At 40.1% G+C, this 27,469-nt stretch overlaps 1 protein-coding gene across 3 annotated transcripts in view; it reads left to right on the plus strand.

The window, feature by feature from the left end:
• ARHGAP22 (Rho GTPase activating protein 22) overlaps positions 1-27,469 on the plus strand; it is a 414,522-nt gene that overhangs the window by 38,991 nt on the left and 348,062 nt on the right. Inside the window, exon 1 of one of the 3 annotated variants that reach the window (XM_072627648.1) lies at positions 18,759-19,249. The exons of the other annotated variants lie outside the window; for them this stretch is intronic. Within the exon in view, the coding sequence (XP_072483749.1) occupies positions 19,216-19,249 (34 nt within the window). The 5' untranslated portion in view covers positions 18,759-19,215. Of the gene's footprint in view, positions 1-18,758; positions 19,250-27,469 lie in introns of those variants that run through there. 3 annotated transcript variants of the gene reach the window in all.

Consider the following 27,469-nt stretch of genomic DNA (forward strand, 5'->3'; position numbering starts at 1 on the left):
CACATAGATTCCTCCTTACTTCAGTGTTTGATGCTGCTGCTGATATGCAGGACAGAATACCAAGCCAAAATCTTCAAAAAATGCCTTTTTCCATGTAACTTTCAAGAAATTCTGAGAACTAGACAAATCAGTAGTACTCTGTGTCCCCCTTCCAGTACTTGAGTTTGAGACATGGTTTAATGTAGAAAAATATTATTAGTAGAAGCTTTCTGTACAACACCATAAAAACTAATATTTAATTTATTTTTAGGAGATTGGTCAAGTCAGGCTAAAATTATTGTTGCTCCTTGATTCTAATGGAGCCTAGGTGTTATGGAAGACTGCTCACTGAATTCAAGAGAAACCTCTTTGAAACTGGTCTCCAACACTTCTCTGATGTGTTATTCCTGTTCTGTCCCCCCATGATCAAGTCACTTAATCTCTCAGAGCCTCAGTATCTTCATCCATAAAATGGGGATAGGAATAATACTTTCTTCAGAAGCTCATTGGAGGATGAAATTAAATCACATACATACATGTATTTCCAAACGGAGAATAGTGAGATTAGGGAATGCTACCACACCCTCCTAATCAGCCATCCCCTGACTTTTTCAGTCATCCAACCTAGAAGCTTCCAAACTACCGAAGGATGAGAAGACCAATAAAGCCGAGACTTTGTAATAGAGAAAACAGGAAAGACCTAAGTATTATGGTTTGAGGGGTACTGGGAAAGGGTCTCCAACCCCAGATATTTCCCTTGCAGGTATCTGTGACAGCATCATCAGTGACCCACTCATACATACTAATCATTGTCTTAATCTGTAGTCTCCTTTTAAAATGCCCACCCAATGAGAAGCCATGCCTGGAACGTTGGTAAAGTTATATCCAAGGTTTTGCTAAATTGCTGAAATACAAAGGTTACTTGTTGTTCTTTAGTCATGTCTAGTCGTGTATGATTCTTCATGACCACATTTGGGGGTTTTCCTGGCAAAGATACTGGAGTGACTTATTATTTCCTTCTCCAGCTCACTTTAGAGATGAGGAAACTGAGGCAAGCAGGGTTAAGTAATTTGCCCAGGGTCACACAGTTAATAAGTATCTGAGGTTGAGTTTGAACTCAGGTCTTCCTGACTCCAGACCCAGTGCTCTATCCACTGAGCCAGGTTTCTTACACCACTAATACTCCTTAAGTAGCATGGAGCCCATTAAGTGCCACATTAATTCACATGAGCAAGAATAATTAGATAAAATTTGATGCTCTCAGATGAAGCTCACTTTGTCTGCTTCCCTTGATGTCACACCACAGATGAGATTCTCCCTACACTCCCAAGCCCACTAGAGATTGCGTTTACCATTTCCCAGGGTCTCTTTCCAGTGGCACCATCATCCCAGGTCCTATCCCCTTCAAGTAAATTTATTTTTAGAAATGACTTGAAAGCATTTTTATGCTGCCTGCCATGGTCAAATTTTGTAAAGATTGCCTCTGCCCCCCAAAATGCTGGCTATGGTACTGTACCTCAGAGTCAACCAGCCAACAGGCAAGAATTTAGTAAACATCTATTTAAACCATTCCTTTGGAAGGTAAGTGGGGTCAGGACGTCATGAGCTCCATGGGCGCATTGTGGGGTAGGGGTTAAAACTATGCCTAGAGGGGATGGGGTAGGAATGAGAAAGAGTCTGAAGGCACAATGATCTTGACCAACTTATCACAAGAGTTCCAAGTATTCATGTGCTATGGGACATAGGACCCATTTACTGAAATTCCTGAGACAAGTAGCTTATAATATTTGCTCCCTAGGGTCCTGTTGGTATAGACTGTTTATAATTAGGCCTCCTACGTATTGCCTATTTTCTTGGCTGTTGGGATAACTCCTTTCGTGTTGAACTGAATAATAATAGAAGTTCGCATTTATATAGCAAAGCACTTTACATACATTAACTTACTGGATCTTCATAACAATCCTTCGAGGTGGATGTTCTTATTGATCCCATTTAACAGAGGAGAAAACTGAGGTTCAGAGAGACGTTTGGGGGTTTGCCGCTGTCGGAGGCTAGATTCATACTCAAGTCTAGCTTACTCCAAGCCCAGCACCACATCCAATATTCTCTTCTTTTCATTCAAGAAGGGGCAGAGGGAAACAATGGAACTAAACTATTTGTTTGTAGCAAAAAGAAAAACTAAAAGTAGAAGGCAACTCTCATCAACTGCTGGACTCTCTTTTAAATAACATATAAATTCCCTTTTCTTCAAATGGGGTGGGGCAGATGAAGGGGAAAAGACAAATTTGTTCATTTATAAGTAAAATAAATAAAAATAATAAATTACAGAGATGAGAGAAAGAAAGAAAGAAAGGAAGGAAGGAAGAGTGGGAGGAAGGAAGGAAGGAAAGAAAGGAAGGAAGGAAGGAAGGAAGGAAGGAAGGAAGGAAGGAAGGAAGGAAGGAAGGAAGGAAGGAAGGATGGATGGAAGGAAGGAAGGAAGGAGAGAGAAAGAAAGAAAGCACAGAGTGTCGAGAGGGAACAAAATAACAACAGAATTCCACCGCCCCTGCAGATTCAAGCAGCCATTAACAATTTGTGGAAAGAAAACAAAAAATCACAGGAAAAGACCTTTCACCAGGAAATAGCAAAAGTTTAGAGATAATAAAGTTTAAAAGGAGCTGAAGCTAGCATTTTATAATTTCTACGACTATATCAAGTTTGATTTTGTTTTTGCAATAACTGTATTTGGAATATTTAATACCAAAAACTGCTGAGTTAATCAGAGACTCCATTCCTGAAAACTCAGTTGTTAAAATCAATAAATGATACAGTTACTCCAGAGGTTTATGAATCATGTAATAATGGATATATGAGGCCAAGATAAATTCTTTCTTAACCCATAATAGAAGACCTAGGATCAGGAAATCTGAGTTTTACCTAAAATTGATCAGCTCTCCATGACCTCTTGAGCCAATCACTTAATATCTCTGAGTCTCAGTTTCCTCCTTTGTAAAATGAAGGAGAAAGTCTGAACAATCTCCAAAATCCTTTTCAGTTTTAACATACTAGAAATTCCTTACCCCAAATATATGACTATCATAAGTAGAAACTGTGGGTATCCTGGGTGCCTGGTGGGGTTCTGATATCTTGGAAAAGGTGGGTTCCTCACATCAATCACTCGATGAAAGTAGTTTTTTTTCCTCCTACACATAGGGCCACCCCTTGTTCTTTTCCTGTTTTATGGGCACATTGTGTCTTAGAATAGACAATTAGCTATTGTTCTTTTGCACTCCCTTAAATTTTAGCACAGTATCATTTGTGGCTTAATCAAAGACTTCTTCAAAAACAATGAAGACTATGTTATTTTATTAGTCCCAAAGAAAGTGTAGTTACCACAATGACTTCAATGCCATATGGGGGAACAGCTGTGGATAAAAAGCTGCCCACTGGAGCAGTTTCCTAACCAAGAAAACAACGAGGAAATGAAGAGTGAATCTTCAGTGTATTTTAGTGACTCTGAGTCAGAAAAAGTTCCTCATGGCATTAATCATAGATTATTTCCTGATTTCTCAATGTGGTTTCTCAGGCAATGGGACCTTTGCCTTTGTCTCTGCACCCCATATGAGACTTTCCAGCTGCCTTTACTCTCTGTTTGTGCAAACTCACCAGTCCCAGAGAGGTCACCAGTCCCAGAGAGGTCTCCGGTCTGACTCAGAAATGAAATTGATCCATCCACTGTTAGAATGAAAAAAAAAAATCGGACTTATTTTTCTTTATTTGATGGGATTTTTTTTTACACCTCCTACTCCAGTATTATTATCCATCCCTACCTTATTAGTATTGTTCATTGCTAATTGATTCAGTTCATTTGTTCATTCATTCATTCAATAAATGCTTACTATGTAAAATTCATTGTACTGGACTCTAACAGAAATGCAAAGAAAAATAACGACAGTGTCTTCCCCCAAGAAAATTTCAATTAGTAGGTTAAATAAAATGTATATGCAAATAACTATAATACAATAGAGAATATGAGTGAGTACACAATAGTTCTATGTGAACAATGCTGTAAAAATTCACAGAAGGGAAAAGTCACTTCTGGGTGTGGGAGAAAGATTTAGGAAGAGTTCATGGACAAGATCACAGTTGATATGTACAGAAAATTTCACTAGATGCAAATGGACAGTGAGGGCATTCTAGGTACAGACAACAGCCTGAACAAAAGGATAGATGTGGGAAAGTCAAGGATGTATTCAAAGATGCTGCATAACCAATCTGCCTGAAACACAAAGTACATAAGTAAGCGTAATATGAGATAAAGCTAGAAAGAAAGGTTTCAGTCAGTTTCTAGAGGGTCTTGAATGCTGAATTTGGATTTTATTTAATAATTCATGGGAAGCTTTTTGAGCAGGGGAATGATGTGATCAGAGCCATGCATTATAAAGGTCTATCTGAGAGCATGTGCAGGATGAGTGGTGGGGAAGATGTTTTCAGTGATCTCCTGAAACTCTCTGAATAGTGGAGGAATGTGGTACAGAACAGGAATGCTATACTCTCTGACATTTTGTCAACCTCATGGGTTAATCACACACCTGTGGTTAGTTCCTCAGATAGCAGCAGATAACAGCAAACAGTGCTCCTGAGATCAAGGTCATGGGTTGGATCTTCATGTGGTCATATCACTGAACTTAGAACATTTTCCTCCTCATTTATGTACTTTTTTTCCTTGGCCTAAACCTGGGGGTTTAGCAAGCCATGCAGAGAACTCCCTCATGTGAAAACTCCTTCTACTTATGTAGATTGACTTGTCTTACAGACAAGCCATGGTCTTAGAGAGTTACCTAGGGGCAGTAAAGTGACTTGTCCAGGGTCACACTGTTAGTATGGACAAGAGGACTTAAACTAGGCCTTCTGGAATCTGAAGCAAGCTCTCTATATAACGCTGCCTGTGGATATAGCTGTACATATTATATCCTAATTTATACTGCATTTATATGTATATTTTCCTTTTCCACAGGGCAACTAGGTAGTGCAGTGGACAGAGCACCAGTGCAGGAGTGAGGAGGACCTGAGTTCAAATCTCACCTCAGACACTGGACACTCACTAGCTGTGTGACCTTGGGCAAGTCACTTAACCCCAATTGCCTCATCCTGGGTCTTCTCCAGTCATCCTGATGAATATCTGGTCACTGGATTCAGATGGCTCTGGAGGTGAAGTGAGGCTGGTGACCTGCACAGCCCTCCCTCACTCAAAACAAAGTCAAGTGCAAATCATGTCATTATTTCTCTGGTGGCATGGTCTTCTTCAGCAACAAAGGACAAACACACACTTCCTTTTCCACATAATCCCCCTAGAATAAGCTCTCCTGGAAGGGTAGATACTGTGACTTAATCTTTGCCAGTCCCCAGCACAGTCCACTGCACATAGCAGGGGCTAGTGAGTATGTCATCATGTAAAGACATAGGATCTGGATACAGCCACTCCCAGATGATGCAGAAGTAGGGGTATGCTAGAACCAGCTCTAACCTATTTCAAAAGCTGATTGTTAAATTTTCCAATTGGGCATTCATCTTGGAAATCAGCAAACACTACAATTCAGAGCTTGATTTATTTTTTTTATTAGCTAAACTTAAGAAAAGGATGGAGAAAATGGTAAATAATACAGAATAAACTTAAAAGTAAGTCCCATATACATTTTTTGGGGAGCAGAGGGAGCAGTTTTTAAACACTGAGTAGCAAAACCCTGTATAGAGATGTAAGTGTACATGCTAGACACCAGAAAGAGAACAGCCATTTGGGCTTGGTATAGTGACTAATAGGAAGTCAGTAACATGACATGGGCCCATGTGTGAGGGCGGCGTCAGAACAAGAGTCACCAGAGTTAACTCCTCTAGTCGGGAAGTGGGCTAAACCGCATCCCAGTACCCCCTCTGGAACTCACCTGCCACTTTTTCTTACAAAATGCTTACAGATAGCATGAAAATAGAGCAAACCGGTTGAATTTCAGACTTGATCTCAGACATTTCCTTTTAGAGTTGGGTTTCAGTAAGTTGATGATGATATATTGTGTTGGGATCAGCTTCTAGGATCATCACACTTTCATTAACTTAAGACACTCTTCTAATGATGTCGTCCATCATGTTTATCTTGTTGTCCAGTCATTTACCAGTCGTGTCTGACTCTTCATGAACTCACTGAGGGTTTTCTTGGCAAAGATACTGGAGTAGTTTGTCATTTCCTTCACTTGCTCATTTTACAGATAAGGAAACTGAGGCAAACAGGGATAAATGATTTACCAAGGGTCACACTGCTACGAAGTATCTCAGGCTGAATTTGAACTCAGGAAGATGAACCTTCCTGACTCCAGGCCTTATCTCTCTGTGCACTATGGCACCACCTAGCTGCCCAGATGCCATGATACTCCTTCCCTTTACCCTTAGATGAATATATATTCATCTAATATGAATATACAATATACACATACATATATATAGGCATATATATATAGGCATATGTATATATATGAAAGTTATATGAGTCCAACCTTTTCATTTTACAAATGAGGGGGATGAGGCCCAGAGATGTTAAGGGGTTTGCCAAATAAGGATCAAATGACAGAGCTGTGATTAACATCCAGGCCTTATGACTCCAGATCCACCACTTTTTCCATCATAACTGATCTAGAGAACATTTCTTACCTAAACCCTAGAATTTTTTACCTTTGTTCCTTTCTAAACCTTCTCTGATCACCAAAACCTGTCTTGAGACATCAAGGCTCCTGACCCTTTGTAGTCTTTGATCCACCTTGGTTCCCTGGATTCAGAGATCTGCTGTGTCTCCTACCTAATCACATTCTTCCTCTTCTGCCGCTTCCATTAGCATGTCTTCTAGATACCTTAGTATACTTTCAGATACCTCTACTCTTTTCCAGAGACTCCAGAGATCCTCCTTGCCAATTCCTTTTAATTTCCTTGCTAGTGGCCTTTATTTCCCTGATCTTTTTTTGAACCTCCATTGGGAACTGATTTTTCCTAGGAATATTTGCATATATTTTTATTTAAAGAAATCCTCATTTTGAATCCTGAGGCTCTGAATGGTTCATTGTACCAGAAGCAGATCCACATTCTGGATTGAGGGCATCATTTACCTTGATAATGAGATTCTGAAGAATATGCTTGTAAAGGATTACAGCAGATGGGGGAGCTTATGCTGTGGCCCCAAAGTCCCTCATGACCCTGGCTAGCCTCATCTGGATGTGCTCCAATTTATCGATGACCTTCCTTAAAGATCTAATCCAGAACCAAACACAATACCCCAAATATGGTCTGACCAGAGAAAAATATGTTGGAATTACCATTCCCCATGTTGTGGACACTTGGCTTTTCAATGTAGAATAAAATTGTAGTAGAGTTTTCTCACTATTGTGTCATATGATTGACATGCAGAGCTTGCAGCCCATTAAAATCATGTTAGTTTTTTTTTTTCCATGCAAAGTATTTAGTATTTCTGAAACTAATTTTCTCAATTTACTTGTTGGTATTTATGTTTTTCACCATTAGATGTCCTTTTATTGGATTTGGTCCATCCTAGCTTCCCACTTCTTTTTTGAATACTCAGTCTGTCATCATATACATTGTCTAGTTATCCTAGATTTGTGTTATCTACAAATTTTATAGGCCTGTCATCTATGTCTTCTTCAAGTTATTGCTAAAAATATTAAACAGAACAGAAACAAGACCCAGTCCCAGGATCTAGATACCAGTCTCTAAGTTCACATCCAGCAATTAACAAATCCTCTTAGGTCAGGACAAAAATGTAGTTCTGAATTTAGGTAACCATATGTGTAATAAGCACTTAATGCACACTTGTTGATTGATTGATTGATTTCAGATGTCACTGATGGTGTATCAGCAATCACATCTACCAGTTGTTTTTTTTTTAATTTATTTTTACCATGCTTGTAATGTGGTTCAGCTGAGCCAGGTGACTTGAAGTCATTAAGGGTAACTAGTTCTTTCTTGGTCTTGGGGATTAACTCCCTATAAGTCATTTTTCTTCTCTTATTTCCATTGCAAAAGTTATTCTCCTTGGCAAAGAAAACAGAAACAAAATAAGAGTTAAATTGCTCTACACTCCATCTTTCTGTCATCATAATCATCATCCCATTCAACTCAAGCAGCAACCTCACATGAGCCCCCTCTTTGGTCCTCCTCTCTTTTATTAACATCTCTTTACAGACTCCTGTTTGGATGTCCTTTACATTCATTGTCAGCACCAGCTGACTTTAAGCTTTTTGTTGTTACTGTAACAGCTCCATATCATGTATTTGCTTTCATCTTCTTGTCTTCCCTTGCTTTCATTTCCTTCATACACCTTTAAATATTTCAGTTGCACACTAAAGCATTGCCCATGTACTCTTTGAATAACTGCTCTTCATTTCCTCATTTGAATGACTTCTGTTGGCTTCTGCAGAGGATCATTCTTGAGAGTTTCCTATCCCTCTTGATCTGATTTTCCTTGTAAATTTCTAATCCAAATCTAATCCATCTAAAGTCTATCTCGAAGACCTTTGATTTCTACTCTTCAAAATTCTAGGGTACATCCAAGATGTTTCCTGGTTTTCCATCTTAAATTCTAAGATGGAGCTGCCCCTCCTCCCTCACTCTGCTTTCATCATTCTTCCCTTGGGCTGAGAATCAAATCTGGAATAGGGGTCTTCAAGAAAGCAAAGGTCTACCTCAAGGTTACATTTTTTCTGTGTCTCAGATAGAAACATGTTGGGCCCAACTGTGTCTACTACCTATCAAGATTTTAGAGAGTGGAACAATGCCTGTAGTACTTGCTGGTATGAAATTCAGCCAACCTTCATATCCGAAGTTGGTTGAATCTGAGCCAGGATTGTGGCTAACTCTACCCAGAAGAATTTGTTCCAAAGAAGGTCGGTCATTGAGGCCATCTTAGAATGGATCCACCAGGGCCACCTGATACCAATACAGGTACTGACATAGCACTAGAATGAAGCAATATAGTTTTGGACCAGCCCATGATCCTTCAAGACTTTCTACATTTATCAATACATGAGATTCCTCTAAGGTTTCTCAGAATTTAGGCTATCTATCTATCTACATATATTGCTATATATATGTCTATATGTATATATGTCAGTATATACATATAGGCATATTTATCTATAGATTTACGTGTGTGTGTGTGTGTGTATGGAAAGAGAGAGAAAGAACAAGAGAGAGAAAGAGAGAAATCTGTGAGAGTTCTTAGGGGCACTATAACCCAGTCCCTTTATATTACAGATGAGAAAATCAAGATCCAGGAGGTTATGACTTGTTCAATGTTAAGTGATGATGATAGTGAGCATTAGAAGTAGGATATGAACAAAGGTCTTATGACTCCAAAGCAAGTGGACTAGGACACAAAGTGAGTATAAAAGCATAAGGAATGAAGAGGTTTCTTAGAATGGAGCCTCCCTGTAATGCAGGAAGGTTGAAGTCTTCTTCTGCAACATACTGGCTATTTAGTGATATTAGGTAATGGAACCAATCAGCCTATAGAATCAGAGAGACTTAGAGTTGGAAGGACCATAGAGGCCATTTAGTGATATCATAGAAAGAGGAGAGGTCTACTGGTCACAGCACTTGGTTTCATTTCCTGCTTCTGCCATTTATTAGACACAAGCAATATGTATGCAAATAAGCAATATGAAGAAAGTTTTAAAAAAATGTTTGGAGGAGAAAGAGTGAATATCTCAGAGAATCAGGAAAGAATTGTGCGGGTGGTCCCCACTCACCCACTGAACTCCCCAGGAAAATCACTAGAGTCTATATCTAGAGGAGATCTGTATAGTGCACATGACCCATCCCACTTGACTGATATAAGAGCGAATGGGCTTACGCTCATCCATGGAGTCTGAGGATCAATGGTTTTATCTAGGTTCTTAATGGAATTGATCCATGGGCAAGGAAACAAATTGACCATAAAATCCTTAGAAATGAGGGATTAGAATGGAGCCTCCACTTGCTGGAGAAGGGCTGAAGTATTCTAGTCAAATGAATGTTGGCTTTTTCATGAAGTTGGTTAAAGGATCCAATAGGGTTCATAGATTCAGAGAAACTTAGAGTTGGAAGGATCAGCTGGTACAATGGAAAGAGTTCAGGCTTTGGAGTCAAAGGACCTGTGTTTAAATCCTACTTCTATCACTTATGACTTGTGTGATCTCCAGCAAGTTACTTTACTTCTCTTGGCCTCAGTTTTCTCACCTGAAAAATGAAGAAGTTAGATGAGATTGCCTCTGAGATCCTGTCTGTGATCCTGTGATCCAACTTTACAGGTATTTCAAGCATCCTTTCTTCAGCATCCCCACAATCTGGGGATTCTCTTGGGTGGCCAAGGGATACCCCATCTACATGTGTAACATTTAGCTTCACCATGCCTAAGAATGTGATGAACATATAAAGAACAGATGTTCTTTCCTCTCCACTTGTTGATGATTCTAAAGTGGTCTCTGTTGGTGCATGCCCCTGCTGGAGTCACATCCTTGTTCATTACCCTACCAGGTGAGTGGAAAATCTTTTACAGATGCTTAATACCAAGATTTTCTACCAGAGGTGGTTATTGACATAAAGCCAACAGACTCAATTGACTCACTCATTTTCTGACTCAACTGGCCCATTGTTTTATGTCATGTAAGTAACAGCCTTAGAGTATAGACCCTTGAAGAGCAGGTGCTGCATACATCAATTCACTTTGCAGCCCTTAGCTAAGAACTATGGAGAGAGAGTCATTTCATAAATGCTTTTTGAACATAATGATGATGGTTATGACTGAGCTATCTAATCCAGGACCACTATACACTGATAAAGCAGCCAAGTAGAGAGCCAGATCTTTTTTAATGTGACCACAAGCATGTTATTTTTAATTAAAACCCTCTTGGGCTTGGCAACTGAGAACAGAGAGAAGTTCAGCAGGCAGGGTGCTCCTAGATTTGCCTCCAAACACACCTAGAGGATCAGTCAGATCAAGTGTATCATTGCCTAATACTAATTGGGATCTATGTGGTACCCAGGATGACTAGACAGCAGATGGGAACCTACCTACTGCTCCTAATCCGAGTTAAGATAATGCCCTTTGAGGAACTGTAGCCAGAAGGGAACAGAAAAGTTTTGGTTTGTGTTATAGCTTTTAAATCCCTTCACAACCTGGCCCCTTTCTACATTTTTGGTGTTGTTATAACTTACTCCTGTCCAGTGTACTAGCCAACTTGACATTCTTTGAACAGGATACTCCATCTCCCATTCCATGCATTTTTAGTTTGTCCCTAATACTCGGAATTCTCTCCCTTCTTGTCTCTACCTCCTGGTTTCCCTGACTTCCTCAAGACTCTAAAATCTAGAAACTTTTCTGGTGTCCCCCTTACTGCTAGTGCTTTAATGAGCTCTCTCAGATGATCTCCAATTTACCATACATATATATGTATGTATGTGTATGTATACAAATATGTGTATGTATATATATGTATATATATATATATATATAATATGTATCTTGTTTGAACATAATTGTTTCATGTTGTATCTCCCCTCCCCCCCAATTAGATTGGGAGTTTCTTAAGGACAGGGCTATTTTTTTTTCTTTCTTTGAATCTCCAGTATTTAGAAAAGTGTTTGGTATATAGTAAGTACTTAATAAGCACTTGTTGCCTTGATTTATTCTAGTGAGTATTTCAGTGTTGTGTTACATTTTGATGTCAAGGTTAGGAATCACTGCCAATCTGGCTACAACTCAAATCCACTGGTACTGGTGTACACATGGTTCCTATTCTATGCGTACCTAAGAATACTACACTTTTCCTGCTTCCCAGCTCTTTTACCAGGCCTATGTCCTCCCATTAATGGAAGGAAAAGAGCCAATGGCAATGCCTTCCCCAGACTCAGGCACTTCCTTACCTGCTCAATGCACCCCTATGGCAACATTGTGTATTAAAAGAAATACGTGAAGAAATCCAGGAAGCAGAAAGAGAAATCATGACTGACAGAGGCAGAAACAAAAGCAGTACTGCCACTGGAGTACACTAAAGCTACCTGGACAGAAAAGGGAAATGGATGATTTAGGGAAAGAGATCTCAAGTCACAGGCTCATAGAATCATAGATATAGACCTAGGATGAACCTTGGAGGTCATGGAATCCAATTCCTTCATTTTATAGATGAGAAAACTGATACCTAGAGAGGTTAAATGAGTTACAAATGTAGAAAGGCCATGAGGCAGCATTCCAATGCTTCTTCCTCACTCTAAGTCCATTTCTCTCTCCACTATATCATTGTGCCCTGAATGTTTAGCCTGGTAAAGATAAGATATATGGGGTATAGATGGGGACTATGATAGCGGACAACTCCAAGTATCTGAAGGACTGTGACTTTGACAAAGGCTTATAATTGTTCTGCTTAACCCCAGAGGGCAAAAGCAGGATCAACCGATGGAAATTTACCTGGATCAAACTTAGATTTAGTTTGATGTTGGCTAAATTTTCATAAAAATTAGAGCAATCCAAAAATGTAATGGGCTGCCTTGCAAGGAAATAGGTTTCCTTTCATCAGAGATTTTCTAGGGAAAAGTAAAAATCTACTTTTTAGATATGATTTATAGAGGATTTTCTTCAGGAACTTTAGACTAGATTGCCTCTGAGGTTCTGTTCAACCATAGGATTCAATAATTTAGTGAAGGAGGAATTGATGGGCTCTATTCCTTCCCTTTTGTTTGTCCTTCATTCTTGAAGAGGACCATGACATCAAGATGATGACAAGACTTGCAGCTGACTTTGATTTGAGTGAGGGAGGGCTGTGCAAGGTCACCAACTTCACTTTCTTCTCCTGAGCCATCTGGATATAGGGGCCTGATATCCATCAGGACAACTGGAGAAGGCCAAGGATGCAAGGTGAGACCCTGGCCCTTTCAGGCTAAGGTCTTATAGCATTCTCATTTTTAGCAAGATACACCCATTCAATGAATAGGCTTCTTTAAGTAATTGTTCAAGAGATGACCCTTTTAATAAAAAAACCACTAAATAGTAATTGTTTCTCTTTTACCCAGGAACCCTGAGGTCTTCTCCTCCCAGTTTGATCCTTCCCTTAGTGAAGGAAAAAATGCAGAATGATAGGCTGTGAAGTAAGGAAACTTTTCCAACTTCACACACACACACACATTTTGTTACTTTACAATTCACTTGGTATGTCTTTCCTGTTAGAGAAATAGTAACAATAATAATTATGACATTTTACAAGTTCATTAAGGGCAGGGATCATATAGATTGTCATCTTTGTATATCCAGGGACTAAAGAAGTCCATTGCACTTAGCTATTACTTAATAAATAAGGATAACTTATATTGAGTAGGGCTTTATTCTCTACAAATCTCTTTCCCATTCCTTCTTATTTCATCCTCATAAGAGCTCTTACTGCCAGCTTTCAGTTAGTGAGCCCAGGATCCCATTTAACAGATGAGGAAACTAAGACTCATTCCAGTTAAATGACTTGTCCAAGACTGCACAGATAGGAAATGATGAATCCAGTATTCTCTCTACTGTTGCTAGGGAGACACTGGAGTTGATTGAATAAGGGATGGGAGTCACTTAACATGGTCAGACCTGAATTCCAGGAAGGACATTTTGACCAGTGATGGATTGTCTGGAGGATGGACTGGAGCAGGGGGAGACTTGAGGCCAGCAGACTGTTGCAATAGCCTGGGTGGTGAGAGCCTGCACCAGACTAGATGAGGCAAAGTATGAGAAGAGAGAATGGGTATATGTAAAAGAGATGTTACAAAGTTCAAAATGACAACAGATTGGATATGGGGATGGCAGGCAAGTGAAAAGCACTGAAGAGTTGAGGATGGGACTTAGGTTACAAGCCAGGACAGCTGGGAAAATGGGAGTATCCTCATTAGTAATAGGGTAACTGGGCTGCGAAGATGGTTTTCTATGGTGGAAGTAGGGGTGGTGCAGGGAAGATTAGTTCAGTTTTAGACATGATGAACTCAAGAACATCTAGTTCCAGATGTCTAATGGGCAGTTGAAAATGTGAGTTTGGAGGCTGGCATAGCTGGTTTGTATGTTACATATCTTTTGCATTTGCTTATTAATATAAATGTGGTAACTCTCCAGTAGAAAGTAAGTTCCTTGAGATCAGAGAATGTTTCATTTTTATCTTTGTATATCCAGTGCAATAGTACTTGGCACACAGGATGTGCTTAATAAATACTTGAGTTGAATTGAAACTAGTTGAGCCATACAAAGGAATATGAGCTTAAATATTCTATAATTCTTTGCTAAACTGGAGATCCATCAAGGGATATTTGTACCAACATTAATCCAAGTGTCTAGAGAGGGTTCTGTTCACTTTGTTTGTACTTTATCTGCAATACTTGGCAAAGGTGTTGTTCTTAAATGGTTGCTCAAAAAACAGGATGGACTATTGTGTTGTTTATCCCATCTATTACTTTCCAGTGGGCCCAGAAAGGTAACTGATTCTGCCATAATGGACGTCAGGAGATCTGGATTCTAATACCAAATTGGCTGCTCAACAGTTGTGTAACATTCACCAAGTCATTTATCTCACCTCTCTGGCCTTTGGGTTCCTTATGTATGAAATGAGCATCTTAGAATAGATAACTTCAAACATCCCTTTCAGCTCTAAGTCTATAATTCTGAGTATTCATTATTATAATTAGCTAGAATTTATGCAGTGCATTAAGGCTTGCAAAGAGCTGTATGTAGGTTATGTCATTTGACCCTCACAACAACTCAGTGAGGTAGGTGCTATTATTATTCCCATTTTACAGATAAGGAAACTGAGGCAAACAACGATTAAGCAATTTGCCCAGAGTCACACAGCTTGTAAGTGTCTGGGGCTGGATTTGAACTCAGGGCTTCCTGACTTCAGATTCAATATTATCCTCTATACTGCATAGCTGACTTCCTGTTCAAGCCTTTGCCTTCAAAGAGCATCAGGAATAAGACCACATGGTACCCTAAGAATCTCCAGTTTCTTGCCCAAGTTTTCTTTTATTCCTTCTAGCAGTATACTCTATGGTCCTCTGAATCACTACAAGTGCTGTCTTTAGAGCTGGCAGGATTTTGGATGTTGTCTGTTCACATCTTGGGTTTAGTTACCAGGTAGAAAGCAAACCTCTCAACTGTTCTGTTGAAAAATTGCCACCTCTTTACCCCTTATCAAAGAACACCAGTGGCCACTACTCATCTCCTCTTCTTTCTTGGACTCTTGAATTTTGCATATATATATATATATGTATATATATATACATATATATACACACATACATATATACATATACATATATACATACATATACATACATATATACATATACATATATACATATATTTCATCTGGCAGCACTTGGGTATATCCATACATATTCCTTGAAGGATGGTCTTCTGCAGACAGTCCAGTTTCCCTTCTATTGGAGAAGTTTATTCACAGTGGTGTTGTTCAATCATCTGTCATGTCTGAGTCTTCATGACCCCATTTGGTGATTTCTTGCAAAGATCCTGGAGTGTTTGCCACTTCCTTTTCCAGCTCATTTACAAATGAAGAAACTGAGGCAAACAGAGTTAAGTGACTTGCCCAGGGACACATGGCTAAGAAGTGTTGGAGGCCAGAACTGAACTCAGGAAGATGAATCTTCCTGACTTCAGACCCAGGGCTCTATCCACCATACCACCTGGCTGCCTCATATACAGTATGGATCAGCAAACCCCAATGGTTCCTTCTCCATTCTGCTTCACATTCTCCTGCCCTCTAACCTCCTGATTTAGGGGCAATAACTGTGGCCTTTTCTTCTTTGTTTTTATACTGAAGCCCTGCCCATTAAAAAAAAGAAATATGATTTAACCTGCAGAGTTGGGAGATATTCTTCAAGACCCTCTGCCTTCCCTTCTAAGAAAGAACAGTTTACATTCAAAACATAGATAAAAATGACTCCTTGCTCATAGAGAAAGACTAATGTTGGGGACTCCTTGTAGGCCACTACAAAATCCTCCTTGCTCTCCATGCCTTCTAGAAGCAAGATCCCCAGTCCTCTGTCACAATTGTTCAGAGCTCTTATGATCAGTTCTCTACGAGAGTCTATATTTTATTAATGATGATCCTGGCCTTAATCACTGAATGGCATTGCCTCAGACAAACTGAGACCTGGGAGAGAGCTTAGCTTAAAAAGGCCAAGGTCTCCCACCGCATCTATGGCCATTTCCAGTCATCTTGATCTATGTCTTCCCACTGGACCCAGATGGCTCCAGAGGAGAGTGTGAGGTTGGTGATTTTACACAGCCCTGCCTCACTTAAATCCAATTCACTCCCAAGTCAACACATCACTCCCCTGATGTCATTGGTCATCTTCAAGAATGAAGGACAGGAATACCTTGGATTGATTTCCATGGAAATAAAGGAAATGGGCATTTATGAAGAATCTACTATCTGTTAGGCACTATGCTAATTTACAACTATTATCTCCTTTGATTACCTGTGACATAGGTAATGTTGTTACTTCTGTTTTGCAGATGAGGAAACTAAGAGAGACAGAGGTTAAGTGACTTGGGCAGTGTTGCACAGCTAGCAAATGTTTGAGGTGAAGTTTGAACCAAGGTCTTCCTGACTCTAGGTCTAGTGTTCAAACCACTGCTCCACCCAGCTACCTTTGATGAGAAGTGAATGCTGTAAAACACAGTTTACAACAGAATAAAGGATTATGCTTATAAATGAACACCAGTTACATGCAGCGCATTGACCTGGGTATAAGATTCATTTAATTACCATTGACCACCATTGGTCTGAGTCAGTCTTTACCTCTCTGGCTGGTTCCCTCAGTCTACCTTCCTTTCTCAGTGACCCAAGAAAAGAAACCTTATCCAAAGTCACTGACACTGTGAAAAACTGTTACCAACCTCTCTGTCCTCAAGGCCTCTGCAATTCCCCTTAGCTTTCATCTCTCCAGGAGGGTTTGGAGAGGGAAAATTGCTGTTACAAGACTACTCTCAGGGCTTTCATTTCCTTCACTGTTCCTGCCAAAGTACTTCTGCCAGGCAGCTGAGGCAAGGCCTCTGCTCACCCCTACCCCCAACCCCCTGCCACCTTCTGAGTTCTCCATCTTTCCAAGGGGATCTGCTAAGTCCCACCATGACATATTTCCTTGCCTCCTGAGATCACTGAAAACTCAAAATCTCTAGTCTCCTCAAGATATTCCTCTCTCCCCCTTTCAAGAAAGCATTCTAGCTAGAATGTACTCCCTTCTCAACTTCACAATTGTTGTCTTCAGTCAGAGTTTGGCTCACCTACTTGAATCCTTCCCAGATCTCTGTGACATCTCAAGCCAGAACAGCCCTCCCTGGCCACTACTCCATTATATGTGTTATCTCTCCTCATTATATAACATAAGCTCCTTGAAGTCTGGGACCATCTCAACTTTGTATTTGCATATCTATCTCTTTACACTGTGCTTGGCACATAGCAAGTACTTAGCAAATGCTCATTCATTCATTCATTCCCTCAAGTGCTCTCAACTGTTGTCCCAAAAGGTGTTAAAGTCTCAGAGAAATCCCATCTATAGTCTTAGCATTCCAGACCTGCCCCCCCCTCCCGCCCCTACATTAGCCCATGGATGACACTGTGGGAACCGAAACATAAGATAGTAATTTGTTCCCACTTTTAATTGAACCCTGAGTCCTCTAAGACTTCACAGCGATGCAAAAGTCAGACACAGAAAAAGCTGAGATGTTAGTCAAACATGCCCAGATTTGGGTTCTGGGATGGGGATTGATTCGCCATGAGGTGCATATAAAGAAAAGAATGATTAGCATTAAATGATTGGTAATTTGATGTGCTGGGAGCCAAACTCTGGGACCCCACACACATCATTTAGAAATTAAGATACTACTGAGCAAAGAAATAGGCTGTTGGCAGAGCACCTTATTAACTCAGAAAAAATGGTTGTGATATGTAAATAGTGGTAGTTAGCATTCCTCACAGAGATCTCCCCACCGCTAATGTTCTCCGGAGGAACAGAAAACTGGAGTGGGTGCAATTTAGCTCTAAGAGAAAAATATCTCCTAACACCGGGGAAAGAGATCTTTACATAATTCCTCCTAGGCAGGCCAGGGAGGAAAAATAGCAGGCAGAAAAATTAATGGACTTCTCTCCTCCCTCCCCCTGCCACGATCTGTTTTAAATGGTTGCATTATTTCTTTGTCCCTTATCTATCACGCTCTGTGAGGGGCATTCTCTTCCATGAGAAATCGCCCCCAGTGGCTTTGCAAATGGCCAGATCCAGGCGCCTAGCTGGAATGCTGCCGTGGCTCCCTCCTAGCCTACCTGCACGGCAGCCCAGGGAGTTATCTCTGACCTCCCAACCAGGGCCACCTCGGAGCATTGCCACGGTGGCCGGGCCGGGCTGCCTCTTTTTTCTCCGTCTCCCCTTGTCTGCCGTCTTCCTGCCTCTCCCTTTCTCGTGCTCATTCCCACCCCCCAACCCTTGCAGAAATCCAAGCCCAGCAGTGATTCAGCCCCATCTCACTCGATGCATTACTCAGTGGGCAGCCTGACACACTTCCCTGCGGACCAGTGCGCTTATTATTTCTCCTAATGTAGGACCTTATCAGATCTGCGATGAGCCTCATGCTCTCACTGCCCTTCCCCCATCCCCCCAATGACGGCCTCTTCCCCTCCCATCTTCTCCTCTAACTCAGGCTTGGACAGGATCTCAGATTCTCGCTCCTGATTCGATTCTTCTTGAGTCCGAGCTCAAGCTGCAGAAATAGTGCATGGGACCGGGGACACGAGCCTTAAGGCTCCTGCTTCTCTTAACGGAGGCGTATTAATAACGATGAAGTGTGGCCAATTAGGGGAAGGAGCCAGGTCCAGCCCCTCGTGTCTGTGCTCTAGTGATTTATCGACAGTAATTACTGAGGCACTTAATGGTTAGTTTGGATGGGAATTAATTCTTGGCTGGATAAATAATACATTAAGGTTTATTTAGTCAAATGCAAGACATCCCTTCCAAGGCCAGTTGTGAAAGTGGAGAGAAGTGAACCTCACCGGGGAAGCCGGGCTCTGGGAAGCTACTGCCAGTGGGACGGGATATGTCACGATGACATGCAACAGGGGGAGAGGCAGCAAGCCAGGAGGTTGACAGCATGCTCAGGACTGTAAGGAAGGACAAGCTGGAAGCAAGAATATGTTGAGTCCTAAGATAAGACAGGCAAGAAGAGGTAAGTAAAACTTTTGTGCCTATTTAGACCTAGAGATGCTTCCCCCCCAAACCCCAAACCTTCACTATTTCCCCAGTTATAATAACTATATTAACCTTCATGAAAATTTTTAGTTGTCCACCCCCACCCCTTCTTACACTTTGCCAAATGGATGCTAAAGAGATCCTTTCCTTCAATGCTCCAGATGCTTTCTGTGGCAGGTGTTTTCCGTGCTGCTACTGCTGGGGCTCAGCTGGAGGGTTATAGCATCCTTTAGAAGTCACTCTGCTTTACTGGAAGCTCAGTGGAAGAGTAGCCCAGGTTCCTGGGGTAATCAGAGACTGTCCGCTTGGAGAGGGCATTTGGCACTCAACACCAGCACAAGCAGACATTTGTTTGCCGGTATCCAAGCTGGTCCATTCTTTATCTATGCGCTGTTTACAGACTGAGAGCCCTTCCCATCTTAGATAACATATAGGGTTCCCTCTGCCTTTTAATCTCTCAGGGTAATCATGTGGCATGATATTGCATAGCAACTTTAAGTTTGTAAAACTTTTTTTTCTTTTTTAAAAAAGGAAAAAAATCCAGTTTTTGCTACCATAAATACCTATTAGGCTCCAGAACACATTTCCTAGTTGAATGGAGGTTTTGATTTCCATGAAGATCAGGTATTAGGTTCTTGTTAAAACAATCTAGTAGCTATTCTCAAGAGGTCTAAATAGAGTGCAGTATGGCAGCCAGGTGGCTGGAGCAAAAAGAGAAAGCCATTAGAGAGTCTTTATTACTTCCAGCACCACAGACAGAGGAGAAGCAGCCTCTGTCCACCGCTGGAAAAGACAAAGGGAGAGAAAGACATCATGGCAAGGGAAAGACTTGGGCTGAAAATGGCATGGGAGGATGCAATGGAAGACAAAAGACAGGCACTCAGCCTGGAAAGACTAATGATCTTGGATGAGTGGGTGAGCCCTTTGCTCCAATGTGGAACAGGTTGGAGCGAATGTATGAATATTCAGGGGAAACCACTGCTCCTTGCTAGACCCCAGGGCCTTTAGCTGGAGGGCAAGCCCATTTTACCTTGTCATCCTTAGACACCCCCCACCCCCATACATCCTCCCATCAAAAGAACCTAATTTACTGCCTGTTGTTCAGTGGTTCACATAGTGATTAACTGGGAAAACATATACTCTCTACAGAGTTTGTGGGGAGAGGAATGTACTCTGGCTGACCACTTGCCATACCTAATATTAAAGGGAAGATGTGAGACCTCTAACAGAAAACCTTCAGTCTGATTCCAGTAAGCAATCCATCTGTTTTTACACTTTCTAACTAATCTACTGAGTTCATACAACTCTGGATTTTTTTAAGGTGTTCTCCTCATGAAGTGCATATTATACATTTGCTTATTTGAGTAAATGTTTTATCCCCATACTGCCCCCTAATAGAAAATAAGTTCCATGAAGACAAGTTCTATTCTGTCTTTCTATGCCCAAAACCTGACTGAGTCATCCAGGAAAAGTTACTCAACCTCTCCTACAGGCTAGCAACTTTAAGAGTTGTTCTAGGCAAGTCTCTTCTACTTTAAACTACAGAGAAGGTGCTGACTTGCATTGGTATAGTGGGTTTCATCTTCCAGAAGTTCAGTAATGAAATGGTAGGCCAGTTCCTATCCTTATCCCTGTCTCTCTCCCTATCCCTGTCTCTATCTGCAACACTTAGCACAGGGATTTGCATATACTAAGCATTTCAAATATATGTGCTGAATGTAATAAATCAATAAACATTTATTAAATATCAAATATGTCCCAAGTATTGTGCTAGGTGTTAGAAATGCAAATACAAAGAATAATACAATCTTTACTCATTAGGATCTTACATCCTGATAGGGAAGACAGTAAGTTGTGTAAATATAAAGATTATGCAAATATAAAGAGAATAAATGCAATGTTGTTAAATGCCAGGTAGTTTGGGAAGAGAGAGAATTAGCAGTTGGTGGATGAGAGAGATTTTTATTCAGGAGACGGTGCCTAAGCTTCCTTGAAGGAAGCAAGGGACTCCATGGACCAGAGGTGAGAAGGGAGTGTATTTCTACTACAAGAATGGTCATCACAAAGGCACTGTTGTCAAAAATAGAATGTTTTATGTGAGGAACAAATAGAAGGTCAGTTTGTCTAGATAACAGAAAGTGGAAGAGGGAAGAAAATCCAATAAGAGTAGAAAGATATGTTAGGTCCAGGTTGTTGGAGGTTTTAAAAGCTAAACAGAGAGGTTAATATTTTGTTATAGAGGTGATTAAATTTTTTTTTTTGTTGTTATAGAGGCCATAGACAATCACTGGGCTTGATTGAACTGGGGAGTGAAATGGTCAGATCTATAATGAAGGAAAATCACTTTGGTAGGAAAGTGTAGGGCAAACTGGATTGATGGGAAATGAGTCAGGATGACCAAGTGGCAGATGGTTACAATAATCTACATGAGAGGTGTTGAGGGCTACACTAAGAGAGTAATTGTGTGAGTAAAGAAAAGGTGTAAAGTGCTAGAATTGAATTAAATAGATTTGAAATATTGGCAGACTACTAACACCTATTGCCAACTCTGATAATAATGTATGTACATCAACAAGCTTGACTTATACCAGTGACAACTTTGCCTAGTGCTACTAAGTAATCCTTAATTTAATTTGATTCAGTTCCATATCATACTAGATAGATATAATAGACATTTAATAAATATATGCTGATGACATATCCGTATACACACAAATATATACGGAGAGACTGACAGAGAAACTATTCTAGATATTAGGGGCATAAAGGTAAATAGTGCATAGTCCTTGACCTCAAAGAGCTTACATTCTATTGGAGAAAGGGAATAGTAGTATGCTAGAACCAACTCCATGGGCTCTAATTGTTACATCTTCAAGGTAAGCATTTGCACCTCAGAAATTGGCAAATGCTACAAATTATACAAATTTATGACTGTTGATTGTCTAGATTTAAGAAAGTAATTGAGAAAATGTTCATAATACATATTAAACTTAAAAATGTGTTTTGGGAGATCCAGTTCCTAAATATTTACTAGCACAACCCTGAGGGTGAGCATAAATGCATGTACACAAATTAATATAACATACGATATAATGGAGGAAAAGGGGAGATCCAGACAAAGTGCCCTAGGAATATTTGGAGAGATTATTTTTAGCCTAGGGGAATCTCACAACTAGTAGGCTGCTACCCTGTGCATAAGGAACAGTGTGCAGCACTTAGAGCAACTCTCCCATAAGTTCAGAACACATTCCGACAAAAGATCTGAGTAGTGTTGTTGGCTGGTGCCAGGCTGGTGACTCTTACAAAAAGAGAATTATCATCTGTTTCCCAAGTGGCCATAGTTGAGCTCCCTACTAAGCAAACATCCTTCTCTGCCTTCTAGGCAAAGAGGAGAACGGTAGTTACCATCCACCCAAACCTTCACTTCTCAGTTTTCAACTGTCAGCAAAATGGGTTGCTCTCCTCAAGTGGAAGTATGGATTTGGGGGAGCACAAACAGCTGCCCACTGGACTGAAATTAGTACTATGTCGATCACTATAACTGATGGTCAAGCTCCTCATATCTAACAGACTGACCTAAGAGTAGTTCAGAACTCATGTTAACTGAAACTTTGTCCCTCCAATTCTGAGTGTCCTTCGTGTTTTTCTTATAGCAGATGCTATTGGCTAAGTATGTTGAGAGGGTTAAGTTTGATCTTTTCATCAAGTTTATTTTTTTCTTTTAATTTAAAAAAAATCCAACAAAACAGCACCATTTAAATTTGTTGGGTTTTATTGGTGGTGATTTGGTTTGGTTTGATAATTTGAGTTCTATTTAAGTGACCTAGGATTGCTTGGTCTATTAAAAAGAAAAATGGCAGTGAAAAAAAAAATCTGAACTTAATGAACACCAAATAAGATGGGCACTTCCACATACAAATTATGCGTGAAATTGCAGGTCTCTATTCTGTAGAGCTTGCTTTTAAGTCATTTTCTTTAAAAAAAAAAAAAAACAAATTTTATTAATATCTCTTGTTTTCACATTGCCTAAATTTCTCCCTTTATCTCTCCTCTTCCCCTCTTCTGGAGAATTCAGCATGTTTTAATAAAGTATGCCATAGGACTTAGAACTGTAAGTCAACCATACAAAGAGCCAGCCTGGTGCTAAGGAAAGAATGCTAGATTTGTAGTCAAGAGAGATTTGTATTTGAGTCTGTTGTCCCTGACATTTGCTTCTTTCTTTACTTCCTTCTTTTCTTTCTTTGGGTCAGCAATCAGGGTTAAATGACTTGCCCAGGATCACACAGCTAGTAAATATTTAAATTTGAACTCAGGTCCTCCTGACTACAGGGCTAACACTTTAATCCCTTGCACCACCTAGCTGCCCCTCTAGCACTTGCTAATTGAGTGGTCAAAGTTAAGTTGGAAGGAACCTCAGAGGTCATCTTTCTGACCTCAGAGTTCACTCCCCTTTTACAAATAAGAAAACTGAGGCCAAAGAAGTTAAATAATTTGCTCATGGTCGCCACAGTTAGTAAATGGCAGAGCTGGGAACTGAGATCATGCCTTAATGCCTCCATACTCAGTTATCTTTCTCACTATGCCAAATTGCCTTGATTTCCTCCTCTGTAAGATGAGAAAATAGTACATAGTACATATCTCAAAGGGTTGTGGTAAGGGTCAAATAGGATAATGTATGTAAAGTAACATATAGATGTTCTATCTATTGCTCTTATGTTAAAAGGATTCCTGAACACATGTATAAACCAATGCAAATTAGGAAAGTCCAAGAGCTCAAGTCTCTAAGAACCTACATTCTAAGGAAGGAAGCTCTTGGGTTTTTTAAATTGAAATTATAGTCCAATTTAATTGAAAAAAATAGAGAGAGGCTATTGATATTTATTTCCATTAGCTGCATTATTGCCATGGCATTAAGAAAGAGATTTAAAAAACACAACTTTTCAGAGCAAAAGAGTGGATTAATATGAAATTTAAAACCACCAACACATCAAAAACTGTACACACTTCTAATGGTCATATGGAGCCCAGTCTTATCTTCCTCTTCTTAGCATCTGTGGTCCCTTGTTCAGTTCCCAGCATACAGTGGACAATAAATGCTGTTGACTCCTTAACATTATTCCTACTCTCATAGAATATGTCTATTTCTTGAAGAAAATTCAGCTGGAAATTTATTGCCTTCATAGGCATGCCTTTTGGGACAAGAGTCACATTGGCATCTTTGCATCTTACATTAGAAGGATTTTGTGTGGGCTTCCTTCAACCTCTCTTCTAAAATGGAAAGCAAGACTATGAAACCAAGAAAAATTGCCATTATTTTCTTCTTGGTATTCTTTTAAGTTCTAAACTCAGCTAAGTGGTACAATGGATAGAGTGCTGAGCCTTGAGTCAAAAAGACCCGAGTTCCAATTTGACTTCAGATGTTTGCTAGGTGGTGACTCTTGGGCAGGTAGTTGTTTGTCCTTCATTCTTGAAGAAGACTTTGACATCAGGAGAGCAATGCCATGACTTGCAAGTGAACTGGATTTAAGTGAGGGAGGGATGTACAAAGTTATTAGCCTCACTTTCTCTTCTGAAGTCATCTGGGTCTAGTGACAAGATGTCAATCAGGGTGACTGGAGATGGCATGGATGCTGTGGGAGACCTTGGCCTTTTTAAGTTAAGATCTTTCCCAGGTCTCAGTTTGACTGAGGAAATGCCCATTCAGTGACTAAGGTTAAGTATTGATATTTGCAAGATATTTGTGTCAGATTATTTCTTCATTCATTCATGCAACAAATATCATTGCTTATTTCACAAGGAAGAGAATCATTATAAACTCAAGACAATCTGACTGTTTACTTCTTTCCAGGGTAGAGAAATTTGCTCATGTTCTGGTTTTAGCCTGATTTTTCCTAACTCATCTATAAGACAGAAGTAGCTCTATCTTTGCAGAAGAGCAGAAATATGTTAAGGCTTGGACTTAAAGTAACAGGACTAGCATGGAGAGGTAAAGCACTATGAGATCAGGCTCTTTACTTTATAGTCATACCTCTTGCTCTTACACTATAAAAAAAGAAGAAGAAATAATGTAAATATGAAGGCACAAGTGGGAACTTGAGGGATCACCACATTTGGTTTCTGGCTGGATAGAGTGTGGAACTGAGAATGGTAATAACCTAGGTCTCTTTTTGTCCCTTCCCTTCCTTATGAAACTGGGAAAACTCCCTGAACTTTGAAATCACCTAACCTTGAGGAAGCTGGGTGGTTCTATGGATAGAGCATTGGTCTTAGAGTCATGAAGACCTGAGTTTAAATCCAGTCTAAGAGACTTACTAGTTGTGTGACCCTGGACAAGTCACTTAACCTGTATTTTGCCTTAATCCACTGTAAAAGGAAATGGTAACTCACTCCAATATCTTTGCCAAGAAAACCCTCTGGACACCATGGGTGTGTTATGGTCCTTGAATACAACTGAATGACTGAACAAAGCCTGATGCAGAAGAGTATGAGCAACCTATGGACAATAAATGGCTTGTGGATAGGGATTCAACTTCCACTATTTCCCATCCTACTTAGTGGACTGCCCTCCCCGTGGCAAGCATCCATGTGCTTACTGACTGATCTGTTGGCATGGAAAAGAGACAGGTCTCCTGGTTCAAACTTTTCATATTCATTTTGTACTTTAATAAAGGGATGTATGTCCCAGATTGGGACAACCACCACAGAGGTCAGATAGGCTTGTACAATGCCAGATAACTAGAAAGATCATTAGGTAGACAATTCCCAGGAAGGCAGGTCTCTATTACTCTTCCACCTAGTGATGGACAAATGCCCTGAAAAAGCTACTGTGGAAATACTCAACTATCTATCTTTATGGACTGCCTAACATTCCAAAGGTCAAAGTAGCATATATTTCTTAAGCACCTACTATGTGCCCAGAACTCTGTCCTATACAACAGGATGGAGTGGAAGACACAAAATAAGTAGAATCCCTGCCTTCAAGGAGATATAATACAAACAGAACAACCACAGAGCAGTATAATATATAAATAAGTAGCTGTGGAGTCATTTAGTTTTTTCATCACTCAATTCCTTAGCTATGAAATGAGAGTAATAATACCTGCAGAAATTGCCAGATGAAAAATAATAAGGAAAGCCTTGGACAAACATGAGTAAGATTTATATGAACTGATGCAGTGTAAGGTTAATAGTGGGTGGGGAGAAAAATTAAAGATCTTCCCTGCCAATTAATAGACCTCAGACACCTTTTGTTAATTTCTAATGAAGCACAGGGTTCCTCCAGCCCTGAAAAGACTATATATACTCTGAGGTGAGGTTTTCCTTTTGGGATTGTTTTTTGGAATAAGGTTGGTGTGCCAGATGAGACTCTGGGCAGCTGTTTTAAGAAGTCTCCCAGCTTTGAAAACCCATATGTTGGTGCTTCTCTCTCTGGTAACTATGTATGTATTGTCTGTGGTCAGACAGTTGAAAGCCCTGTCTGTTGGTCTTTATTTCTCTGTTTGTATTTTCTCTGAAGTTCAGGGTGCTTTTTCCTCTGAACTAAGTGAGTGCTATATGTGCTTCATTAAAGTAGATTGTTGACCCCTCAAAAGTTGCTTTCCTTTTAGAAAAGCAGATCTAAGAACCTGTACAGCAGGCCCTCCACAGTGTACGTTGGGATCCTTGATGTTGCATTACATGCAGAGGGAAATTGGCAGAACTAAAAAAATAATTTCTACTATTACACCTGTATCATAAGATGAACAATTTTGGGTCTTTTTTATAAACTGATGAAGAATGAAATAAGCAGAATCAGGATAACAATTTACAAAATGATAACTTTGAAAACTCTAAGAACTATGATCAATATAATACAATTCATGATTCAAGAGAGAGAGGGGCAGGGGAAGGGGGGAGGGAGACAAGGATGGGGATTAGGAGTAGGAATTGGGGGGTAAAGGGACAGGAAACTGTGTTCTGAATGAGAATTTTCAAAACTTGAGATTATGTATGTAGGGAGGCTAAGGTAGAATGGAGGAAGGGAGGGACCATGGGAATTTAGAAGTTTATAGAATGGGAAGAGTAATCTTCAAAGTCACACTGAGATTGCCTAGACCTGGACATGACCTAATCCCCAGACTTGAATCCAAACTTCACAGAACAAATCTCCTTAATAAAAGGATTTGTTTATAAAACTTGGACTTAGTCAAAAGGCCAC

This window comes from Notamacropus eugenii, chromosome 1 (genome assembly GCF_028372415.1).
Source record: "Notamacropus eugenii isolate mMacEug1 chromosome 1, mMacEug1.pri_v2, whole genome shotgun sequence".
NCBI classification, from domain to species: Eukaryota; Metazoa; Chordata; class Mammalia; order Diprotodontia; family Macropodidae; genus Notamacropus; species Notamacropus eugenii.